This window comes from Canis lupus, chromosome 16 (genome assembly GCF_003254725.2).
Source record: "Canis lupus dingo isolate Sandy chromosome 16, ASM325472v2, whole genome shotgun sequence".
NCBI lineage: Eukaryota > Metazoa > Chordata > Mammalia > Carnivora > Canidae > Canis > Canis lupus.
The window spans coordinates 26,523,700-26,541,508 of NC_064258.1; the positions used below are offsets into that span (position 1 = coordinate 26,523,700).

The 17,809-nt window shown below is 33.3% G+C and overlaps 1 protein-coding gene across 1 annotated transcript in view; it reads left to right on the forward strand.

Annotated features, from left to right (window-relative positions):
* Positions 1-16,170, forward strand: part of LOC112652904 (A disintegrin and metallopeptidase domain 3-like) — a 108,915-nt gene extending 92,745 nt beyond the window's left edge. Inside the window, exons 19-22 of the mRNA XM_025436584.3 lie at positions 1,946-2,060; positions 9,982-10,144; positions 12,841-12,891; positions 16,018-16,170. Of these exons, the coding sequence (XP_025292369.1) occupies positions 1,946-2,060; positions 9,982-10,144; positions 12,841-12,883 (321 nt within the window). The 3' untranslated portion in view covers positions 12,884-12,891; positions 16,018-16,170. The remainder of the gene's footprint in view (positions 1-1,945; positions 2,061-9,981; positions 10,145-12,840; positions 12,892-16,017) is intronic.
* The last annotated feature ends 1,639 nt before the right edge of the window (positions 16,171-17,809 follow it).

Consider the following 17,809-nt stretch of genomic DNA (forward strand, 5'->3'; position numbering starts at 1 on the left):
TATAATAGTGTTCAGTCACATTATTATAGGCCTTATGAGCTTTGAACTTTGTACAAAAACACAATATAAAATATAGACTATTATGTTAGATTAAGATTATGACAATTTGGAAATTATTATTTTATTAAGGATTAACTCATACTCGTTTAACATACATGTAAATATTGCTTGTGGTTGAGTGTGTGTGTATTGATAAATATTTGAACACACTTAATATATTCATATTACACATAATATAATATAATATATAATCTAATATTTTTGTGAGAGCTGAAATTCTTGCTTATTCAAATCTCTTTCATCCTTTAGTAGCTTCAATTTATTTCCCTGAATATCTCCTCCATACTCTATTTTAGAAATCATTCACTGATGGACTTTTAGATAATGTTAATATTTACTTAACTATTGTAAGTAGTGGGACAATGGACGTTATGCTACAGTCACCTTTGCACATTTGTCTGATTTCTTAATTTGTTAATGAAATATTATTGGCTACATTTATGTACCACTTTTTGCATGAACCTACTTCTATATTCTCTAGTCTGCTTCTGATTCTTCTTTCAATTCATCTACTAGATCACATTTGTAGATATTTTCCAGCCTTCCTATTTCTGGCAAAATAAATTTTGGTACCTGTATCTCATTAAGCAAGCTTTCCCTTTTGTTTTTTTCCCCATTTTTTGGTAAAAGTTTGTTATTTTTTTAATTTAGCACAATTCAAAATAAATTTTAACTCCTACTATTTTATATTTTTATTGAAATATACTTGGCACACAATGTTACATTAATTTCAGGTGTAAAATATAGTGATTCAATAACTCTGTAAAATATGCTATCCTCACCACAAATATAGCTACCATCTGCTGTTATAGTATCATTGACTATATTCCCTAGGCTGAACCTCTCATCCCAATGACTTGTTCATCCCATAACTGGAACCTGCATCTCCCATTCCTCTCCACCCATTTTGCCCCTTTCTACCACTACTCTCCTTTCTGATAATCACTAGTTCTCTGTATTTATGGGTCTAATTCTTTTTGTTTGTTTATTCATTGTTTTATTTTTTAAATTCCAAATATGAGTGAAATCATTTCATATTTGTCTTTCTCAGTATGATTTACTTCACTTAGCACAATACCTCCTAGGTCCATTCATGTTGTCACAAATGGCAAGATCTCTCTCTCTGTCTCTCTGTCTCTGTCTCTCTCTCTCTCTCATGGCTGAGTAACATTCCATTGTTTATTTATATTACATCTATATATCCATTCATCTACTGTTAGCCCCTTAAGTTGTTTCCATATCTTTTCTAGTATAAATACTGCTGCACTAAACAGGAGTTTATAACTTTTCTAATTAGTGTTTTGGTTTTCATTGGGTAAATATTCAGTAGTAGAATTACTGAATTTATATATTTCTATTTTTATTTTTTGGAGGGACTTCTGTACTGTTTTTGATGGTGACTACCAATTTACACTTCCACCAACAATGCACAATAGTCCCCTTTTTCTCCACATCCTCACCAATGCTTGTTTTTCTTGTTTTGATACTAGTCATTCTGACTGGTGTGAGGTGATACCTCATTGTAATTTTGATTTGCATTTCTCTGATTATTAGTATAATTTTGGGAGTCATAATTTTATGCCTTTCTGGAATAAGGCATTTCAGTTCTATCAAGAAGCTAATCTACTTTTAGCTTTTAAATAAAAATTTAAAAATATATGAAACAAAAGAAAATATGACATTTGAAAGTTATAATAGCAACAAATTGCATAGGAATTTATTATATTACATTTTATTTTAAAAATATTTTCCACATTGAAATAAAAACTATAATATATAAATTATAATACTTTAATAATTTACATTGACTAACAATCAGAAAAATATATTTAATTTTTATTTTGTACATAAAATGTTCTCATTTTTTATTTGGTTTTGGTTTCAGGTTTGCAATAATTTGCTTCATTGTCACTGTGATGTTGGATATTCTCCTCCACTTTGTAAACCATCACGAACATCACCAGGAGGAAGTATTGATAACGGGTTTTGGAATAGGGGAAGTTAGTATCTAGATGAGTGTGCTTCGAAGAGCTTTCTGCCATCACAGAAAGATGGTTTTACATCGTCACGGACTATGTGTCTATCAAGTACCTGACATATGGATAGTACAACTAGGAATCTCAAAATTCCATTTTATTTTACTTTATTTTTTTAAAATTTTATTTATTTATTCACGATAGAAAGAGAGAGAGAGAGACAGAGAGAGAGAGAGAGAGGCAGAGACACAGGCAGAGGGAGAAGCAGGCTCCATGCCGGGAGCCCGACGTGGGACTTGATTCTGGGTCTCCAGGATCATGCCCTGGGCCAAAGGCAGGCGCGAAACCGCTGATCACCCAGGGATCCCCCATTTTATTTTACTTTAAGTAGCCACTTGTGGCTTGGTGGCAACTTTATTAAACAGTACAGCTCTAGATCATACTGCCAATCAAAATTTTGTATATGCTTTTAATTTCAATCAAGGAATGAACATTTTAATAGATCTCTCCTTAATTTTAACCATGGTTGCCAAAACCATTTCTATATATAGCAGAATTTTCTAGATAAGTATAGTATGATTATACAATAGGTGATAGTTTTATTATATACTCCAAATATTCCTAGGATGTTAGCTATTATCATGTTAGCTAGTTCACAAGTTGCATCTTTTAAGTTTCTCTTCAAAAGGGAAAGTTAATCAGATCTTCCATATCCATAGCATATTGATAGTAGATGGCACATATCATTTTAAAATTTTATTTGATGAACATTCATGAACAAATATACCATATTTGTTTTTCTAAATTCACAATGTAAAAATCTTAACAGTATAATTTCTTTAATGTTTTTCATCATTTTTACTTTTGTTTTCTATTTTACTTATATACATTATAAATCTGATAATGTTATTATATTTGCCTTAGACAATGGAATTTTAAACTTTTTGAATATAAATATTTACATTTACTCATTCATTTACTGTTTTTAAGTGCTTTTCAACTCTCTTAGGACGTTCAAATTGCATGTGGGTCATTTTCTTTCTCTCTGAAAAACTTCCTTTTTTACTTCTTTTGTTTTACTTTGTGATGAGCAATTGTCTCAGCTCTTGTTTTAAAAATGGTTTTTATGAAACCATTTAATTTGTGAAATTAAAATTTGTGAAAAGTATTTTCACTGGAATTAGAATCCTATTTTTTCTTTTAGTTGTTCAAAGATGTAATTCAATTGTATCTTAGCTTCCTTTTCTGATGAGAATACAATGTCATTCTTATTATTCTATTCATCTCAATAATATAATGCTTCTTTTATTCTTTGAGTTTCAGACTTCTTTTATATGTATTTTATATGATTTTCCACAGTTTTACTACAATTAAGACATTTCTTTTTTTAATATTTTATTTGTTTATTAATGAGAGAGAGAGAGAGAGAGGCAGAGACACAGGCAGAGGGAGAAGCAGGCTCCATGCAGGGACCCTGACATAGGACTCCATCCCTGGTCTCCAGGATCACGCCCTGGACTGAAGGTGGCGCTAAACTGCTGAGCCACCGGCGCTGCCCAAGACATGTTTCTCTTTGAATTTATCCTGCTTGGGTTGGCTGTGATTCTTCAAACTATAGCATAATGTGTTTTGGGAAATTTTAAAAAACCTCCTAGCTGTTATCTTTTTAAAAATATTTTTATTAAACATATTTGGGTTTTATAAATGGTATACTGTGATATTCACTCTGTGGCATATAATTCAAGGGTGTTGAAGAAATGCACATACTCTTGTTCTCACTGCCACAATCATGATACACAATAGATCTATTATCTCAAAATTTCTCTCTGGCTTCTGCTTTGCATTCATACCCAACTGCCAATTCCTGGCAACCAATGACCTATTCTTGTCCCTATAGATTTGACTTTTCCAGAATGTCATATACAGTACATATGAATTTGAGATACATTCCTGTTGCCATATGTTTTAATAGTTTTCTGTTTTTTTGAAGTAGGCTCCAGGCTTGAACTCACAGTGAAATTAAGTCTCGAGCTCTACCAATTGAGACAGCTAGGTGTTATTAATTGTTCATTCTTTTATGGTTAATGAGGCTTCTTTTTAAAAATTTTTAATTTAAATTTTACTTAGTTAATACACAGTGCAATATTGGTTTCAGGAGTAGAATTTAGTAGTTCAGGGCACCTGGATGATGTAGTCAGTTAAGTACCTGACTCTTGGTTTCTCCTAAGGTCGTGATCTCAAGGTTGGGAGATCAAGTCCTGTGTCTGGGCTCTGTGGTCAGTGCAGTCTGCTTAAGATTCTTCCTCCCCCTGTCCCTCTCCTCCACTCAATATCTCTCAAATAGTAAATAAATGTTGAAATGAAGAATTCAGTAACTCATCAATTACATCAACACCCAGTGCTCATTACAACAAGCGTCCTCTTTAATACCCATCCTTCCATTAGCCCCTCCCCACCCACGTCCCTCCATCAACCCTGTTTGTTCTCTACCCTTAACAAACTCTTATGTTTTATTGCCCTCTCTCCTTTTTCCTGCCTTCCCATATGTGCGTGTTTTCTTATATTTCAAATATGAATGAAATCATATATTTGTCTTTGACTTATTTTGCTTAGCATAAAACATTCTAGCTCCACATTGTTGCAAATGGCAAGAATTAATTCTTTTTGATGACTAATATTTCATTATAGTAATATATATCTAAGTATATATTTATTCATATACCACATCTTTATCCATTCATTAGTTGATGAACATTTGGGCTTTCTCCATAGTTTGGCTATTATTGATAACACAGCTATAATCTTTGGGGTGCATGTATTTGAATCTGTATTTTTGTGTCCTTTGGATAAATATCTAAGTAGGCTTCTATATTGAAATGATGCACTATAATTTCCTTATCCATTCATCCATTGAAAGGTATTTGGGTTGTTTCTAGATTTTGGCAATTATAAATAAACCTGCTATTAACATGCACATAGACCTCTCTTGTATGTAAGTTCTCTTTTTTTGGTTGGTAAATACCTAGGAGTAAGATTTTGGGGTCATTTATTAAAGTTTTTAGTTTTTACTTAGTGTATTTTTAATTTTATAAGAAACAAACTATTTGTAAAGTGACTATCCCAGCTCTCCTTCTTTCCATCATCTATGAGAGTTCCAGTTTCTCTGCACGGATGCTCCACATTTCACAGGCAATTGATACTGTCATTTTTTTGTTTTGTTTGATTTTGTTTTCCCAGTTGCAGATGTCTAATAATATCCCCCTGTGACTTATTTAACTTTTTACATTGAGATAACTATAGATTCACAAAAAGTTGCAATGAAATGCAGATAGAAGTCCTGTGTAACACTTACTCAGATTCTGTCAGTGTTAACATGTTTTAATACTATAGCAGAGTAGCAAACAAGGAAATAGACATTATTAAAATACACAGCCCTTATTTAGATTTCACCAGTATACATGCACTCATATGTGTGTGTATGTGTGTGTGAGCACATATGTGTCTTTGTATTTAGTTTCATGCAGTTTTATCAGATGTTCAAATTTGTGTAAGCATCACCACAATCAAGATACACAAGTGTATCATCACTATATGGCTCCTAATATCACCCCTTTATATAGCTACACTGATCCCCTTTTCTGCCATTCTTAACTCCTGGTGACCATTACTTCTATGCCTCTATTTATGTTATTTCATGAATGTTATATATATGGAATCATACAGCTTGTATCTCTTGGATATTGGCTTCTTTTTCTTCCATTATTTCTATGAACTATATCAGAATTTGTTGCATGTATAAATATTCCATTTATTTTTATTGATGACTAGTATTCCCTTGTATGGATGTATCAAACTATTGATGGACATTTGGGTGGTTGCCAATTTTTAACTATTATGAATAGACCTTCAGTGAACACTTGTGTAGAAAATACTGCACAAAAGTAAAATTTAAATTCCTTGGGAAACATCCTCAATAGTGAAATTACTGGGTTGATGGTGAGCCATTTGCAACTTTAAAAGCAACTGTCAAACTGTTTTTCAGAGAGACCATAACATTTGACATTCCTACTAATAATATATGAATGACTCAGTGTTTTGGCATCCTTACTAATATTCAATAATATCACTTTTTAAAGTCATTCTATTAAGTGTGTATTAATATCTCTTGTGTTTTTAATTTGCACCTCCCTAAAGGATAGTGATGTTGAGTATCTTTAAGATGTTTATTTGGCATCTGTATATTCTCTTCAGTGAAAACTCTGTTCATATCTTTGCTCATTTTCTAATTAGACTGTGTTTTTTAAATGTTGAATTGTCAGAGTTTTTGTTTGTTTCTTAGATATATATTTTATTAGATATCTGATATGAACGCATTTTTTCCATGTCTGTAATTTGTTTTCTCTGAGACCAAAACATTTTTTCAAATGCTTTTTCTGAGGAAATCTACTTAATTTCCTTTTTGGCTCATGTTTTTGGTGTCAAGAGTAGGAATTCTTTGTCAACCATAAGTCCTTAAGATTTTCTGCCATGATATCTCTAAAAGGCGTAGTTTTGTGTTTTACATTGAAGTACATGATCCAATTACTTTTTGTAGAGTGGGAGATTAACATTTTGACTAATGTGACTTCAATTGTCCCACCATAATTCTTTGAAAAGTCTCTCTCTCATCCTTTGAATTATTTTTGTTTCTTTGACAATAATTAATTGGACATTTTTGTGTTGGTGTATTTCTCACTTCTCTATTCTGTTCCATTGATCTCTGTATCATTTTTCTACTATCATTATGTTGTTTTGATTATTATAACTGTATGGTAATTTTTGACATTAGGAAAAGTGATTCCTCCCACTTTCTTCTTTTTCAAAATTGTTTTTGCTATTCTAGGGTCTCCTTTCCATATACATTTTAGAATAAACTTATCTATGTTTAAAAAAGTCTTTGCTGTGATCTTGATACAAATTATGCTAAACCTATGGAGCAATTTAGGAAGATATTGTAAACCTTTACTGTATATTATTGAACTTTCCAATCTATGAATATGGTGCGTCACTTCATTTATTTAGATTTTTTATGATTTTCTGCATCAGAATTTTATACTTTTCACCAGACACTGTATATGTCTTATTTTTAAAATTTTTATTTATTTTATTTAAATTCAATTAGGTAACAAATAATGTATTATTAGTTTCAGATGTATAGTAGTAGAGTGATTCATCAATTGCTTATAACACCTAGGGCTTGTTACATCAAGTGCCCTCCTTAATGCTCATCACCCAGTTACCCATCCCCCAAACTCCCCTCTAGCAACTCTCAGTTTGCTTCCTATAGTTAAAGTTCTTATGGTTTGCCTCTCCTCTGATTTTGTCTTATTTTATTTTTCCCTCCACATATGAATGAAATCATATGATAATTGTCTTTCTCTGATTCTCATTTTGCATAGCATAATACCTTTTTGTTCCATCCGTTTCCTTGCAAATGGTAAGATTTCAATTTTTGATGGCCGAGTAATATTCCATTATGTGTATATACAACATATTTATCCATTCATCTGTTTGTGGACATTAGGGCTCTTTCCATATTTTGGCTTTTGTGACCTTGTTGCTATAAACATTGGGGTGCACGTGCTCCTTCAAATCACTATATTTCTATCCTTTGGATAAATACCTTGTGGTATAGTTACTGGGTCATAGTGTAGCTCTATTTTTAACTTTTTTGAGGAAACTCCATACTCTTCCAGAGTGGCTGTACCAGTTTGCATTCCCACCAACAGTGTAAGATGGTCTCTCTTTCTCTACATCCATGCCAATGTCTGCCATTTCCTGAGTTATTAATTTTAGCCATTCCAACTAGTGTGTGGTGGTATCTCATTGTGAATTTGATGGGTATTTCCCTGATGCTGAGTGATGTTGAGCATTTTTTCATGTCTCTGTTGAACATTTGCATGTCGTCTTTCCAGAAATGTCTGTTCTTGTCTTCTGCCCATTTTTTTTTAAGATTTATTTATTTATTTATGATAGACAGAGAGAGAGAGAGAGAGAGAGAGAGGCAGAGACACAGGAGGAATGAGAAGCAGGCTCCATGCCAGGAACCCGATGCGGGGGACTCGATCCCAGGATTCCAGGATCGCGCCCTGGGCCAAAGGCAGGCGCCAAACCGCTGAGCCACCCAGGGATCCCCTCTTCTGCCCATTTTTTTTATTGAATTATTGTTCTTTGGTGTTGAGTTTGATAGGTTCTTTATAGATTTTGGATACTAGCCCTTTATCTGATAAGGCATTTGTGAATAATATCTTCTCCTCACTCCATAGTTCTTCTTTTTGGTTTTGTCAATTGTTTCCTTTGCTGTGCAAAAGCTTATTATCTTGATAAGGTCCCAATAGTTCATTTTTCCTTGTTTCCCTTGCATTGGGAGACATGTTTAGCAAGAAGTTACTGAGACTGAGATCACAGAAGTGGATGCCTGTGTTCTCCTCTAGGATTTTGATGGATTCCTCTCTCACATTTGTGCTTGCCATCCATTTTGAGTCTATTTTTGTGTATGGTGTGAGAAAATGGTCCAGTTTCATTCTTCTGCATGTTCTGTCAAATTTTTCCAACACCATTTGTTGAAAAGACTGTCTTTTTTTCCATTGAATATTCTTTCCTGCTTTGTCAAAGATTAACTGACCATAGAGTTGAGGGTCCCTGTCTGGGTTCTCTATTCTATGTGTCTGGCCCAGGACTTTTGTTTATTGGGAGGTTTTTGATGACTGTTTCAATTTCCTTGCTGGTTATGAGTCTGTTCAGGTATTCAGTTTTTTCCTGTTTCAGTTTTGGTAGTTTATGCATCTCTAGGAAGGCATCCAGTTACATATAATATTCTCTTATAATTGTATTTCTTGTTGTTTGCTGTGATCTCTCCTTTTTCATTCATAGTTTTATTTATTTGGGATCTTTTCTTTTTGATAAGGTTAGCTAGGAGTTTATTGATCTTATTCTTTCAAAGAACCAGCCCCTAGTTTTATTGATCTGTTCTACTGTTCTGATTTTTATATCATGGTTTCTGCTCTAATCTTTATTATTTCTCTTTCTCTTGCTGGATTTAGACTTTATTTACTCTTCTTTTTCCATCTTCTTTAATATTTTTACGTATTTGTCAATTTATTTCCTATAAACATGAACATCCTGAGTCACTCTCTTTTAGGTAAATCATTTCTTATCAACATACCACTGGATTCTATATTTTAAAGTTACAGAATTTTTTGCCTTTTTGGGGGGGAAACATTAAGTACATTTGCATTCAGTATCATCATAGTTGTTTTGGTGGTAATTCCAATTGCTTAATTTAGTGTTATGTATTTAGTTGTCTGATTTATTTATTTTGTACAGTTAGGACAGAACCTAATAGGTTTTTCTAATTTTCTGTAATGTTTTTATAACACCCAGAGAAATACTTTTTTTCCAATTAATATAGTCAAAATTAGAATAATATCACCTTATGCAGATAATATGGAAAATTAACCTAGTTTACCATAATTAATTGTTTTTTAAAAGTAACCATTAGTTATATCAATAATTTTTTTATTAAATTAGTTTTAAAACACTTCTCCTTTTCTTTTTGCTCTACTTTTAATAGAAGAAATATTAGATAAGAATATCAATTTAATATATTCTATGCAATTCGTAGAATAAAATGTAATAGAATAAAATATATTCAGTAAAGCACATAACTAAAGATAAAAGATTTAAAATAAATGTATGTCAGTGATACAGATAGACATAGATATGCATACACATATGTAATTGTAATGGACTTTGGGGAATAGTCACAGAATATAGGAAAATGCTTTTACATTTGTTTATTTCTTCTCTTACTATATTATTTGAATCTCTAACTTTTATACTTCAAATTACTAATATGCTTTGAATATATTTTTGAAAAAGTTAAAAGGTGCGTTTATGTTTTCAGGTGATGATAACAACCTGATTATAAAAAGACGTGCTTCTTTTCGAAAAAATAGCCTCTTGTTTGGTTTCTACATTTTTCTACCTCTCCTTATTATAGCTGCCATCATGGCTTTTAAATGGAATAAACTAAGATCTGGGAATCGAGAGGGAACAGCAACTGAAGGGTAAGTAAATTAATTAAAATCTGTATTTAATATTAAAATACATTATGAGAAAAATTCAAATTAATTTGAATTAATTAATTCATAATATTGCACGTAGAGATTCTTGGGTGGATTGTGTTAATATTTAGAAATATTGAGTCTTATTATATACCAAATTATTTCTAAATTTCAGTCAATTAGGTATACTTTATGTTCTTATAGGTCCAGAACTAACTGATACTCAGTAAACTTATAGGACCTTTCAAATAGAAAGCCACACTGGCTATAATTGCTTCAGGAGCAATTGCTACTTCTCAAGCAACCCCAATTTCCTTGCATTGATGTTCAGTTGTGGCAAGGAGATTAATAAAGATAGAAAAGTGGGACGCCTGGGTGACACAGGGGTTGAGCATCTGCCTCTGGCTCAGGGTGTGATCCCGGGATCCCGGACTGAGTCCCACATCGGGCACCCTGTGAGGAGCCTGGTTCTCCCTCTCTTGTGTCTCTGCCTCTCTCTTTATGTCTCTCATGAATAAATAAATAAATCTTTAAAAAAAGATAGAGAAGCAAATTTTGGAATATGTAGAAAGTGAGAAAAATATTTAAAAAAAAAAAGATACAAAAAAACCCCACCACAGAATATAGCCCATTTTATACTTAATATTGTTCATGAGTTTCTAAAATTAGAATTAAGGTACTTGCACAGTTATTTTTAATTTGTTTGATAGCTTAAGTCTTTTATTTTAATTAATCTACATATGACATTCTATTAGTTTCAGGTGTACAACATAATGATTCAATATTTTTATATATTACAAAATAAGCATTACAATATGCCTCATTAGCAACCATCATCACACATAGTTACAAATTTTTTCTTGTGAAGAAGACTTTTAAGATTTACTTTCTTAAGCAAGTTTTAAATATGCAATACTGTATTATTAATGATAGTTACCATGCTATATATTATATACCCTACTCATTTATGTCATAACTGGAGGTTTGTACCTTTTGACCCCCTTCACCCATTTTGCCCACTCTATACCCTTATCACTGGCAACCACCAGTTGCCATTCTATTCTCTGTATGTAATCTATTCTCTGTATGTATGAATTTGTTTGTTTAGTTTTGGTAGTTGTCTTCCTCTGAATTATTTCATTTAAACATAACTTTTTTTTTTAACCATAACACCAATACAAGGCATAATTTTTCTTAGTGAATATTTAGGAAAATGCAGAAGTAAAGATAAAAAAGTGAATCTTATTGTTCCATGCTAAAGGAAGATGTCTCTTACTTGTGTAGATGGAGATAAAATAATTAAAATTTCCATCAACATCTGTATGTCCAAAATTAATCCATTTTATTTCTCAATTAGTTAGTAGCAAAGTTAGTCAGTGTACTCTGCATAATTTATACAGACATTTACATAATAATTAAATTATTATAGTTTATATAGTTGAATGATGTCTGACATAAGTCTTCTAGTGCTCTTACCTGGGACATTTTGGCAAAATCTGAATAGTTGCTAGAAACAAACCTGACTTTTGGAAGAAATGTTATAATAAGGGCTAATTGATCATGAATAAAAATCTGGTCATAGCAGCCTAAGTTTTAGATCAATAATGAATGGTTTTAGGGCCACAAGTGTAAGTAATTATGCAGAGCTGAAGTCCAAAGGGATGGTATTAATGGATATTCAAGACATAGGTTATTCTTTCCATCACCCAAAGGATGTATGAATGAAATCATCTCTTCTTGTCTTTCTATTAATTCTCTCCAAAGTGACTGCTCTGCTTGCACATAATCCATCATAACTATCTCAATCCTTTCTAGATTCACTTTCAAATAAAATACAAATAATCTATCCACAGCAAATGCTTCTTAGTTCACATTCTCAAGAGATATAAGAAAATATCTGTGTAAGTGTACTTAAATTCAGCCAATCTTCTCTGCATTTATAATTCTGAGTTAGGTGTTCAAACCCCATTCCATCATCTCTGGCCAAGGAATTGTTGCCATATAGTAGGAAACTGAACACAATGACACTCCTCCTCAACAGGAAGTGAGTATGTATAGGAGTCAAAGGAAAAAAAAAAAAAGGAGTCTATATAAATTCTACAATAGGTAACTATATAACTGAAAGATATGAAGCCTCATCAAGGACCTCAATAATGAAAATGAAATAGTTATTTACTTAGTTATTTGACAGAATAATAAAATTGGAACTATGATAATTTAAGAATTTGAAGATTTGCACAAAAATCATCATTTTAACTTTGGAGAGGCATTATCAACCATATTAATATTTCTGTCTTCTGCGTAGACAAAATAGAGAAAAGTACTAGATGGATTTATGTTTGAAATTTAAAATGCCTCACATTGTTAAAACCTAGATTAACATTAGAGAAAGACCAAATGCTAGAATATGTGATTGCTGAGTGGGATATGAGAAGCAAAGTAGATACTGGTACATGGGAATGGAGTAAATAGTACAAGTCTTGTTTTTCTACTTATCTTGATTTTGTTTAAGACTAGTGGAAGGGGAGGTGGGAGGGGAATGGGGTGACTGAGTGACGGGCACTGAAGGGGACACTTGAAGGGTCGAGCACTGGGTATTATACTATATGTTGGCAAATCGAACTCCAATAAACAAATATACAAAACAATAAGACTACATGTTCCTTAACCCTAAAAGTAATGCTATTTCTTTTATACAGAACTATATCAGAAGACAGCAATAATAACAGCACCCTGTCATAGAGTTAAAGGTGAATTGAAGATGTCAAATTATTTAAGATCGTCTTTCATGAATTTTAAAAAATTTGTTAACAATACTTCACTATGAAGAGACAATTATTCCACATTCCATAATACAGATTCTTCATCAATGTCATTTACCAAAACAAACACTAAAAGCATTTGATAATTTTGTTTTTATTAATTTAGAAATTTTAATGTTAACTAAAATTAGCTGGAGATTTATTAACCAACAATTTTGGTAATGAGAAATTACTTTAAAGAGAATTTGAATATGTTCTTAAACTATTTATGAGCAATTATGCATCCTAATCCCATACTTGAGGTTCCTATTAGTAGACTTACACAGATTGACTCCTGATGATTACATTTCTTCTTCACTAAGACTTTGTGGTTATTGTTATTCTGATACTAAAATGAGGAAACAGACCTAAAGAATTTAAATAATTCCATGTGTTACAGAATTTTAGTAAGTTTTGAGCTGGAGTTTCATTTAAGACAATAAGACTCCTGGGTAATTCTTAAGAACTCTACAGTTTTGACACATAGACTGATATATGCCTGGTGATGGGAAATGAAATTTACATTTACTGAGGATCTATTAGATGCCAGGCAAAATTGTAAATACACTGTCCCTCCAGAGCAGTAAGACAAGTCTTTGCTATAAGATGGCATAAAATTTGCATCTGTATATATTCAATATACATATCAATATATTTTCTGTATATGTGTGTAATTATATACATATGTCAGAATAATCTGTATATATTCAAAATTATAAGTTATATACATAAAAAATCATAATATTTGACATATTAGACCTATTACTAGAAGTAAATGTAAAAATTCAACTGCATTCTTCCATATCTGACTTTGTTGGAAAGTTAAGCCAATGGATCTCTTTCCCATCTGCCACCAAAGAAAACATTCATAACTACTACCCTCCATGTTAAATGAGCTTATTTCTCAGTAGGGTTAATTGAGTTGATGGTAAAGGAGGAGATGAATAGTGAATTGTTTTAAATATGACTAAGTAGGCCCAATTCAGCAAGGGATATGTAAGCAAAGAATTGGGGGAGGTGCAAGTATTTCCTGAGTTTAGGTATTTGAAAGGAGGTACTTGACTTCCCAGGGGCAACTCACATGAGGCTTTTATTTAAAGGTAAAGTGTACAGTGTAGCAAAGAGAGGGCAGACAAGCAAGGAGCACCACAGAGACACCTCATGCACAGGTTCCTTATTTTAAATTTTAAACAGCCCACTACAAATTCCACTGCCATTGTCTTGGCAAAAAGTGAAACCAGGGACCTGGCTTTCCCAGAGATAAAGATAGAGCTTTTCCATTCCAGCTGTAAATCAACTTTTTCTGACATAGGCATAGAGCTGGCAGAGGTATCCATGCATATACCTGGGCGGGAGCTTTCCAAGTACATGAATGATCCAATGAAACAATAAGCCAGGAGGGATCCCTGGGTGGTGCAGCGGTTTAGCGCCTGCCTTTGGCCCAGGGCACGATCCTGGAGACCCGGGATCGAATCCCACGTCAGGCTCCCGGTGCATGGAGCCTGCTTCTCCCTCTGCCTGTGTCTCTGCCTCTCTCTCTCTCTGTGACTATCATAAATAAAAATTAAAAAAAAAAATAAAACTCCATACATTCTCTGAAACATATCACCTTGTCTTTAAAAAAAAAAAAAAAAAAAAAAAACAATAAGCCAGGAATGTTTGATGAATAAAAGTCATGTCCATTTAGCTGGAGCAGAGTTAGCAAGAGGGCTGTGGTAGTAGTAGGTCAGACAGTAAAACTCTTGTAGGCTGTGGGAGATTTGGGGGCCATCTGTGTTTTATTCCCTGTGAAAGGGGGAAATGACTGGAGGATTAAAGTTTCAAGCACCTGACTTCCACTTTATAAGTCTGGTTTGTTAATAAATAAATAAAATAAAATAAAATAAAATAAAATAAAATAAAATAAAAGGTTGGTGTGTTGAAAATAGTCTGTATGATGGCAAGAGTATGGCAACCAGTTAGTGGAGAAACTACTGCAAAAATCTAGGAGGGGAGGGATGGAACCTCTGATCAGGGATAGTAAAGATCGTTTTAGGAATAAATTTTGAAGGTGACCAACAGAATGAAATGACAGTTCAAACATAAAGTGTAAGAAAAAGTGTTTAAATAATGTTTATTGATAAAACAGCAAGATAAGCAAGGTTAAATGTAAATGTAAATACGTACAAAGGTAAATGTAAATGCAGTTTGTGCTCTTAGTACATTTTAAAATTTGTGTTAAAATTTATGAACATTGTGAGAGAAATCTCCATAGGTAATCATGAGCCATGAAAAGTGGCTGGTATGCCATGGCAAGAGGTTTGTTTTCTCATTTCTCATTTCTCTTAGAGTTTAAGGGATTCAGCATGACATTGTTTGTTACAAATTTCACTGGGATAAAGTAGGGAAAAAGTCAGACTCAGCAAGAACCAGAAATGTGTGAGAAGGGCAGGATTGAGCAAGAGACAAATAATAAAGTTTTGGGAGATATAACAGAGATAGACTCAAAGGAGTGACTGGATGGGTGTATTTGGGTTAGAATACTAGAGAGCTACAGAGACAAACACTTGTGACACAATAGATGACACGTTTAATAATGACACATTGCGTAGCCAGATCAACATCAGTTTGTGTTGGGAGTGACCCTGTGGAGCGGGTGAAGAATGAGTTTGGTTTTGAACATGTGTATATATGTGGGACACCTGTTGGAAATGCAGAGGACTTCTGGAAGTATTCTTCCTCTGTGGATAAAAATAGACAAATTAATATTTATTTATTCATATATTTTTTATTGTTATTTTCCTCTGTTTTATTGTTGGTGATTCTCTTTTATCCATGTGAATTGTTGAAACTGTGTAAATAAAATGTGTGCGAATACCACTTTATAATATTTCCGTCTACTGGGGCTGTTACAGACAATTTAGGAAAAAGAAAATTGGGTTTAAGAATTTCATGGAGCACAAGCATAGACTGTAACACTATAAGGAGTGTTCTATATGCTAATTACTTCCTACATTTGTAGTTGCATGATAAAATGAGATAGTTTTGATTAAAAATTAAAATTTAACATTTCTATTTTTCTCTATTTTATAACAGTGTTTAAAAAGCCATAGGTTGGGAAAAGAGTATTACCAAGACATTCACCATTAACTCTGATCTGAGAATGAAAAAAATCTACTAGTCTCTCCTTTTGTTATGGCTTAAAGCTTTCAATTTCACAAATAAAAATAAATCCTGAGAGTGAAAGTATGTAGGCTTGTGTCTATTAATTCTTTTACCTGCTGTGATGCTTTAGGAGGAAATAAGCAACATCGCCTCTTTTGAACCAGAGAAGCTCTCAAGTCCCAATCGTAAATATACCATTGTTCAATGCTGCTGCCACCCACTCTCAGATGCCCAGGGCCATGCTAACTGTTCTCTTCTCAGGAAAAGACATCCACTCCATACCTTTCTAGTAGCTCACAGTTCCCTGCTCTATCTGTTCCAGGCTTGATATTTAGAGGAAATGTTGTTAGGTAAGGCCAGCCCCAGAATGCTAACATCATTCTATCTTCAGGGAATTGCTTGAACTGAGTTCCTGGTCATAGATAACTATTGTGTCTCCAGGTGATACTTCCTTGGCTTCAGGTAAATTGAGATATGGGATATATCTTTGTCCTTGCAGGAACATTTCTGACACAGAATTGGAGTCTTGTTGCTCCTTCTTCACGAGCTGAGCTTTTCTGGATAAGATTTTCTTGCTTCAGTGCCTTCCTCCCCATCTTCCTCTTACTGAGATGAGTGCACTTCTACATACCTCAAAGCATTGTACATGGATAAGAGAACCATCAACCTAGGTGGAGTCTAATGAGAAACTACAGAGTCTCCATCAATACACAAAGATGCTCCTGGTTTAGGGGTAGGATTACTTCACCACAGAGACCAAGAGATTCCTTGGTCCATCAACTGATGAAAGGATATACATTGTATGGATAGTGATCTATGCACAATGAGTATTATTCAGCCATAAAAAGAAATGAAATACGCCTCTACAAAGTGGGTGAACATTTGAAACCATTATGCTAAGTAAATAAAGCCAGTCACAAAACGCATATGTTATTCCTTTGTATGAAATATGCAAAATGGACATCTATAGAGACAAAGATTAGTGATTGTGTAGGGCTGAGTTGTTTAGGAGGGGGATAAAGAGCTGGGGGTGAGGGGTGGTGATAGCACACATCTATGAACATATGAAGAATCCTAAAAGCAATTGTACACTTTAATGGGTGAATTATATGGTAAAATAATTAGATATGATGATTCTACCATGACGTTTCCTCAATTCTCACTGCCACTAACTTATTTTGGGTCATTGTGATCACTGGCCCGTCTTATTTTAATAAAAAATTTGAGGATCCCTGGTGTAGTACTGGCATGCCCATGTTTTAAGCCTGATGAGTTTAATGTTGCAACTGTTGACACAATTCATGCTTGCAATAGGGTGTACTGTTGACACAATTCATGCTTGCAATAGGGTGTACTGGGATAAAAGGAGGTATAGATGAGAGGTGGGTAGAAGTTGAGTTAGATTTTGTACTTGTGTAGTTTAAGATTTCTCTTAGGATATTCAAAGACAATTTCATGCTCTTGTCCACCCTGGACATAGTTCTTATTTGCCTCCTTGCCCTTCCCTGCTAGTGCTTGAGTAACAAAACACTTAGGTTTCCTTTCCTTTCTTCAACTGATTACAATCTAATACAGTGAGAATAAGCATGCAGTTGAAGAAATGTGCTTTTTGATTGCCTTATCCAAGACCAAGTTCACTATTCTTGATTTTTCCTTATTTGCAAAGATAATAAAGTCAGCAGTAGCACGATTTAGTAGAAAATTTCTGGTAAGAATGGTTAAC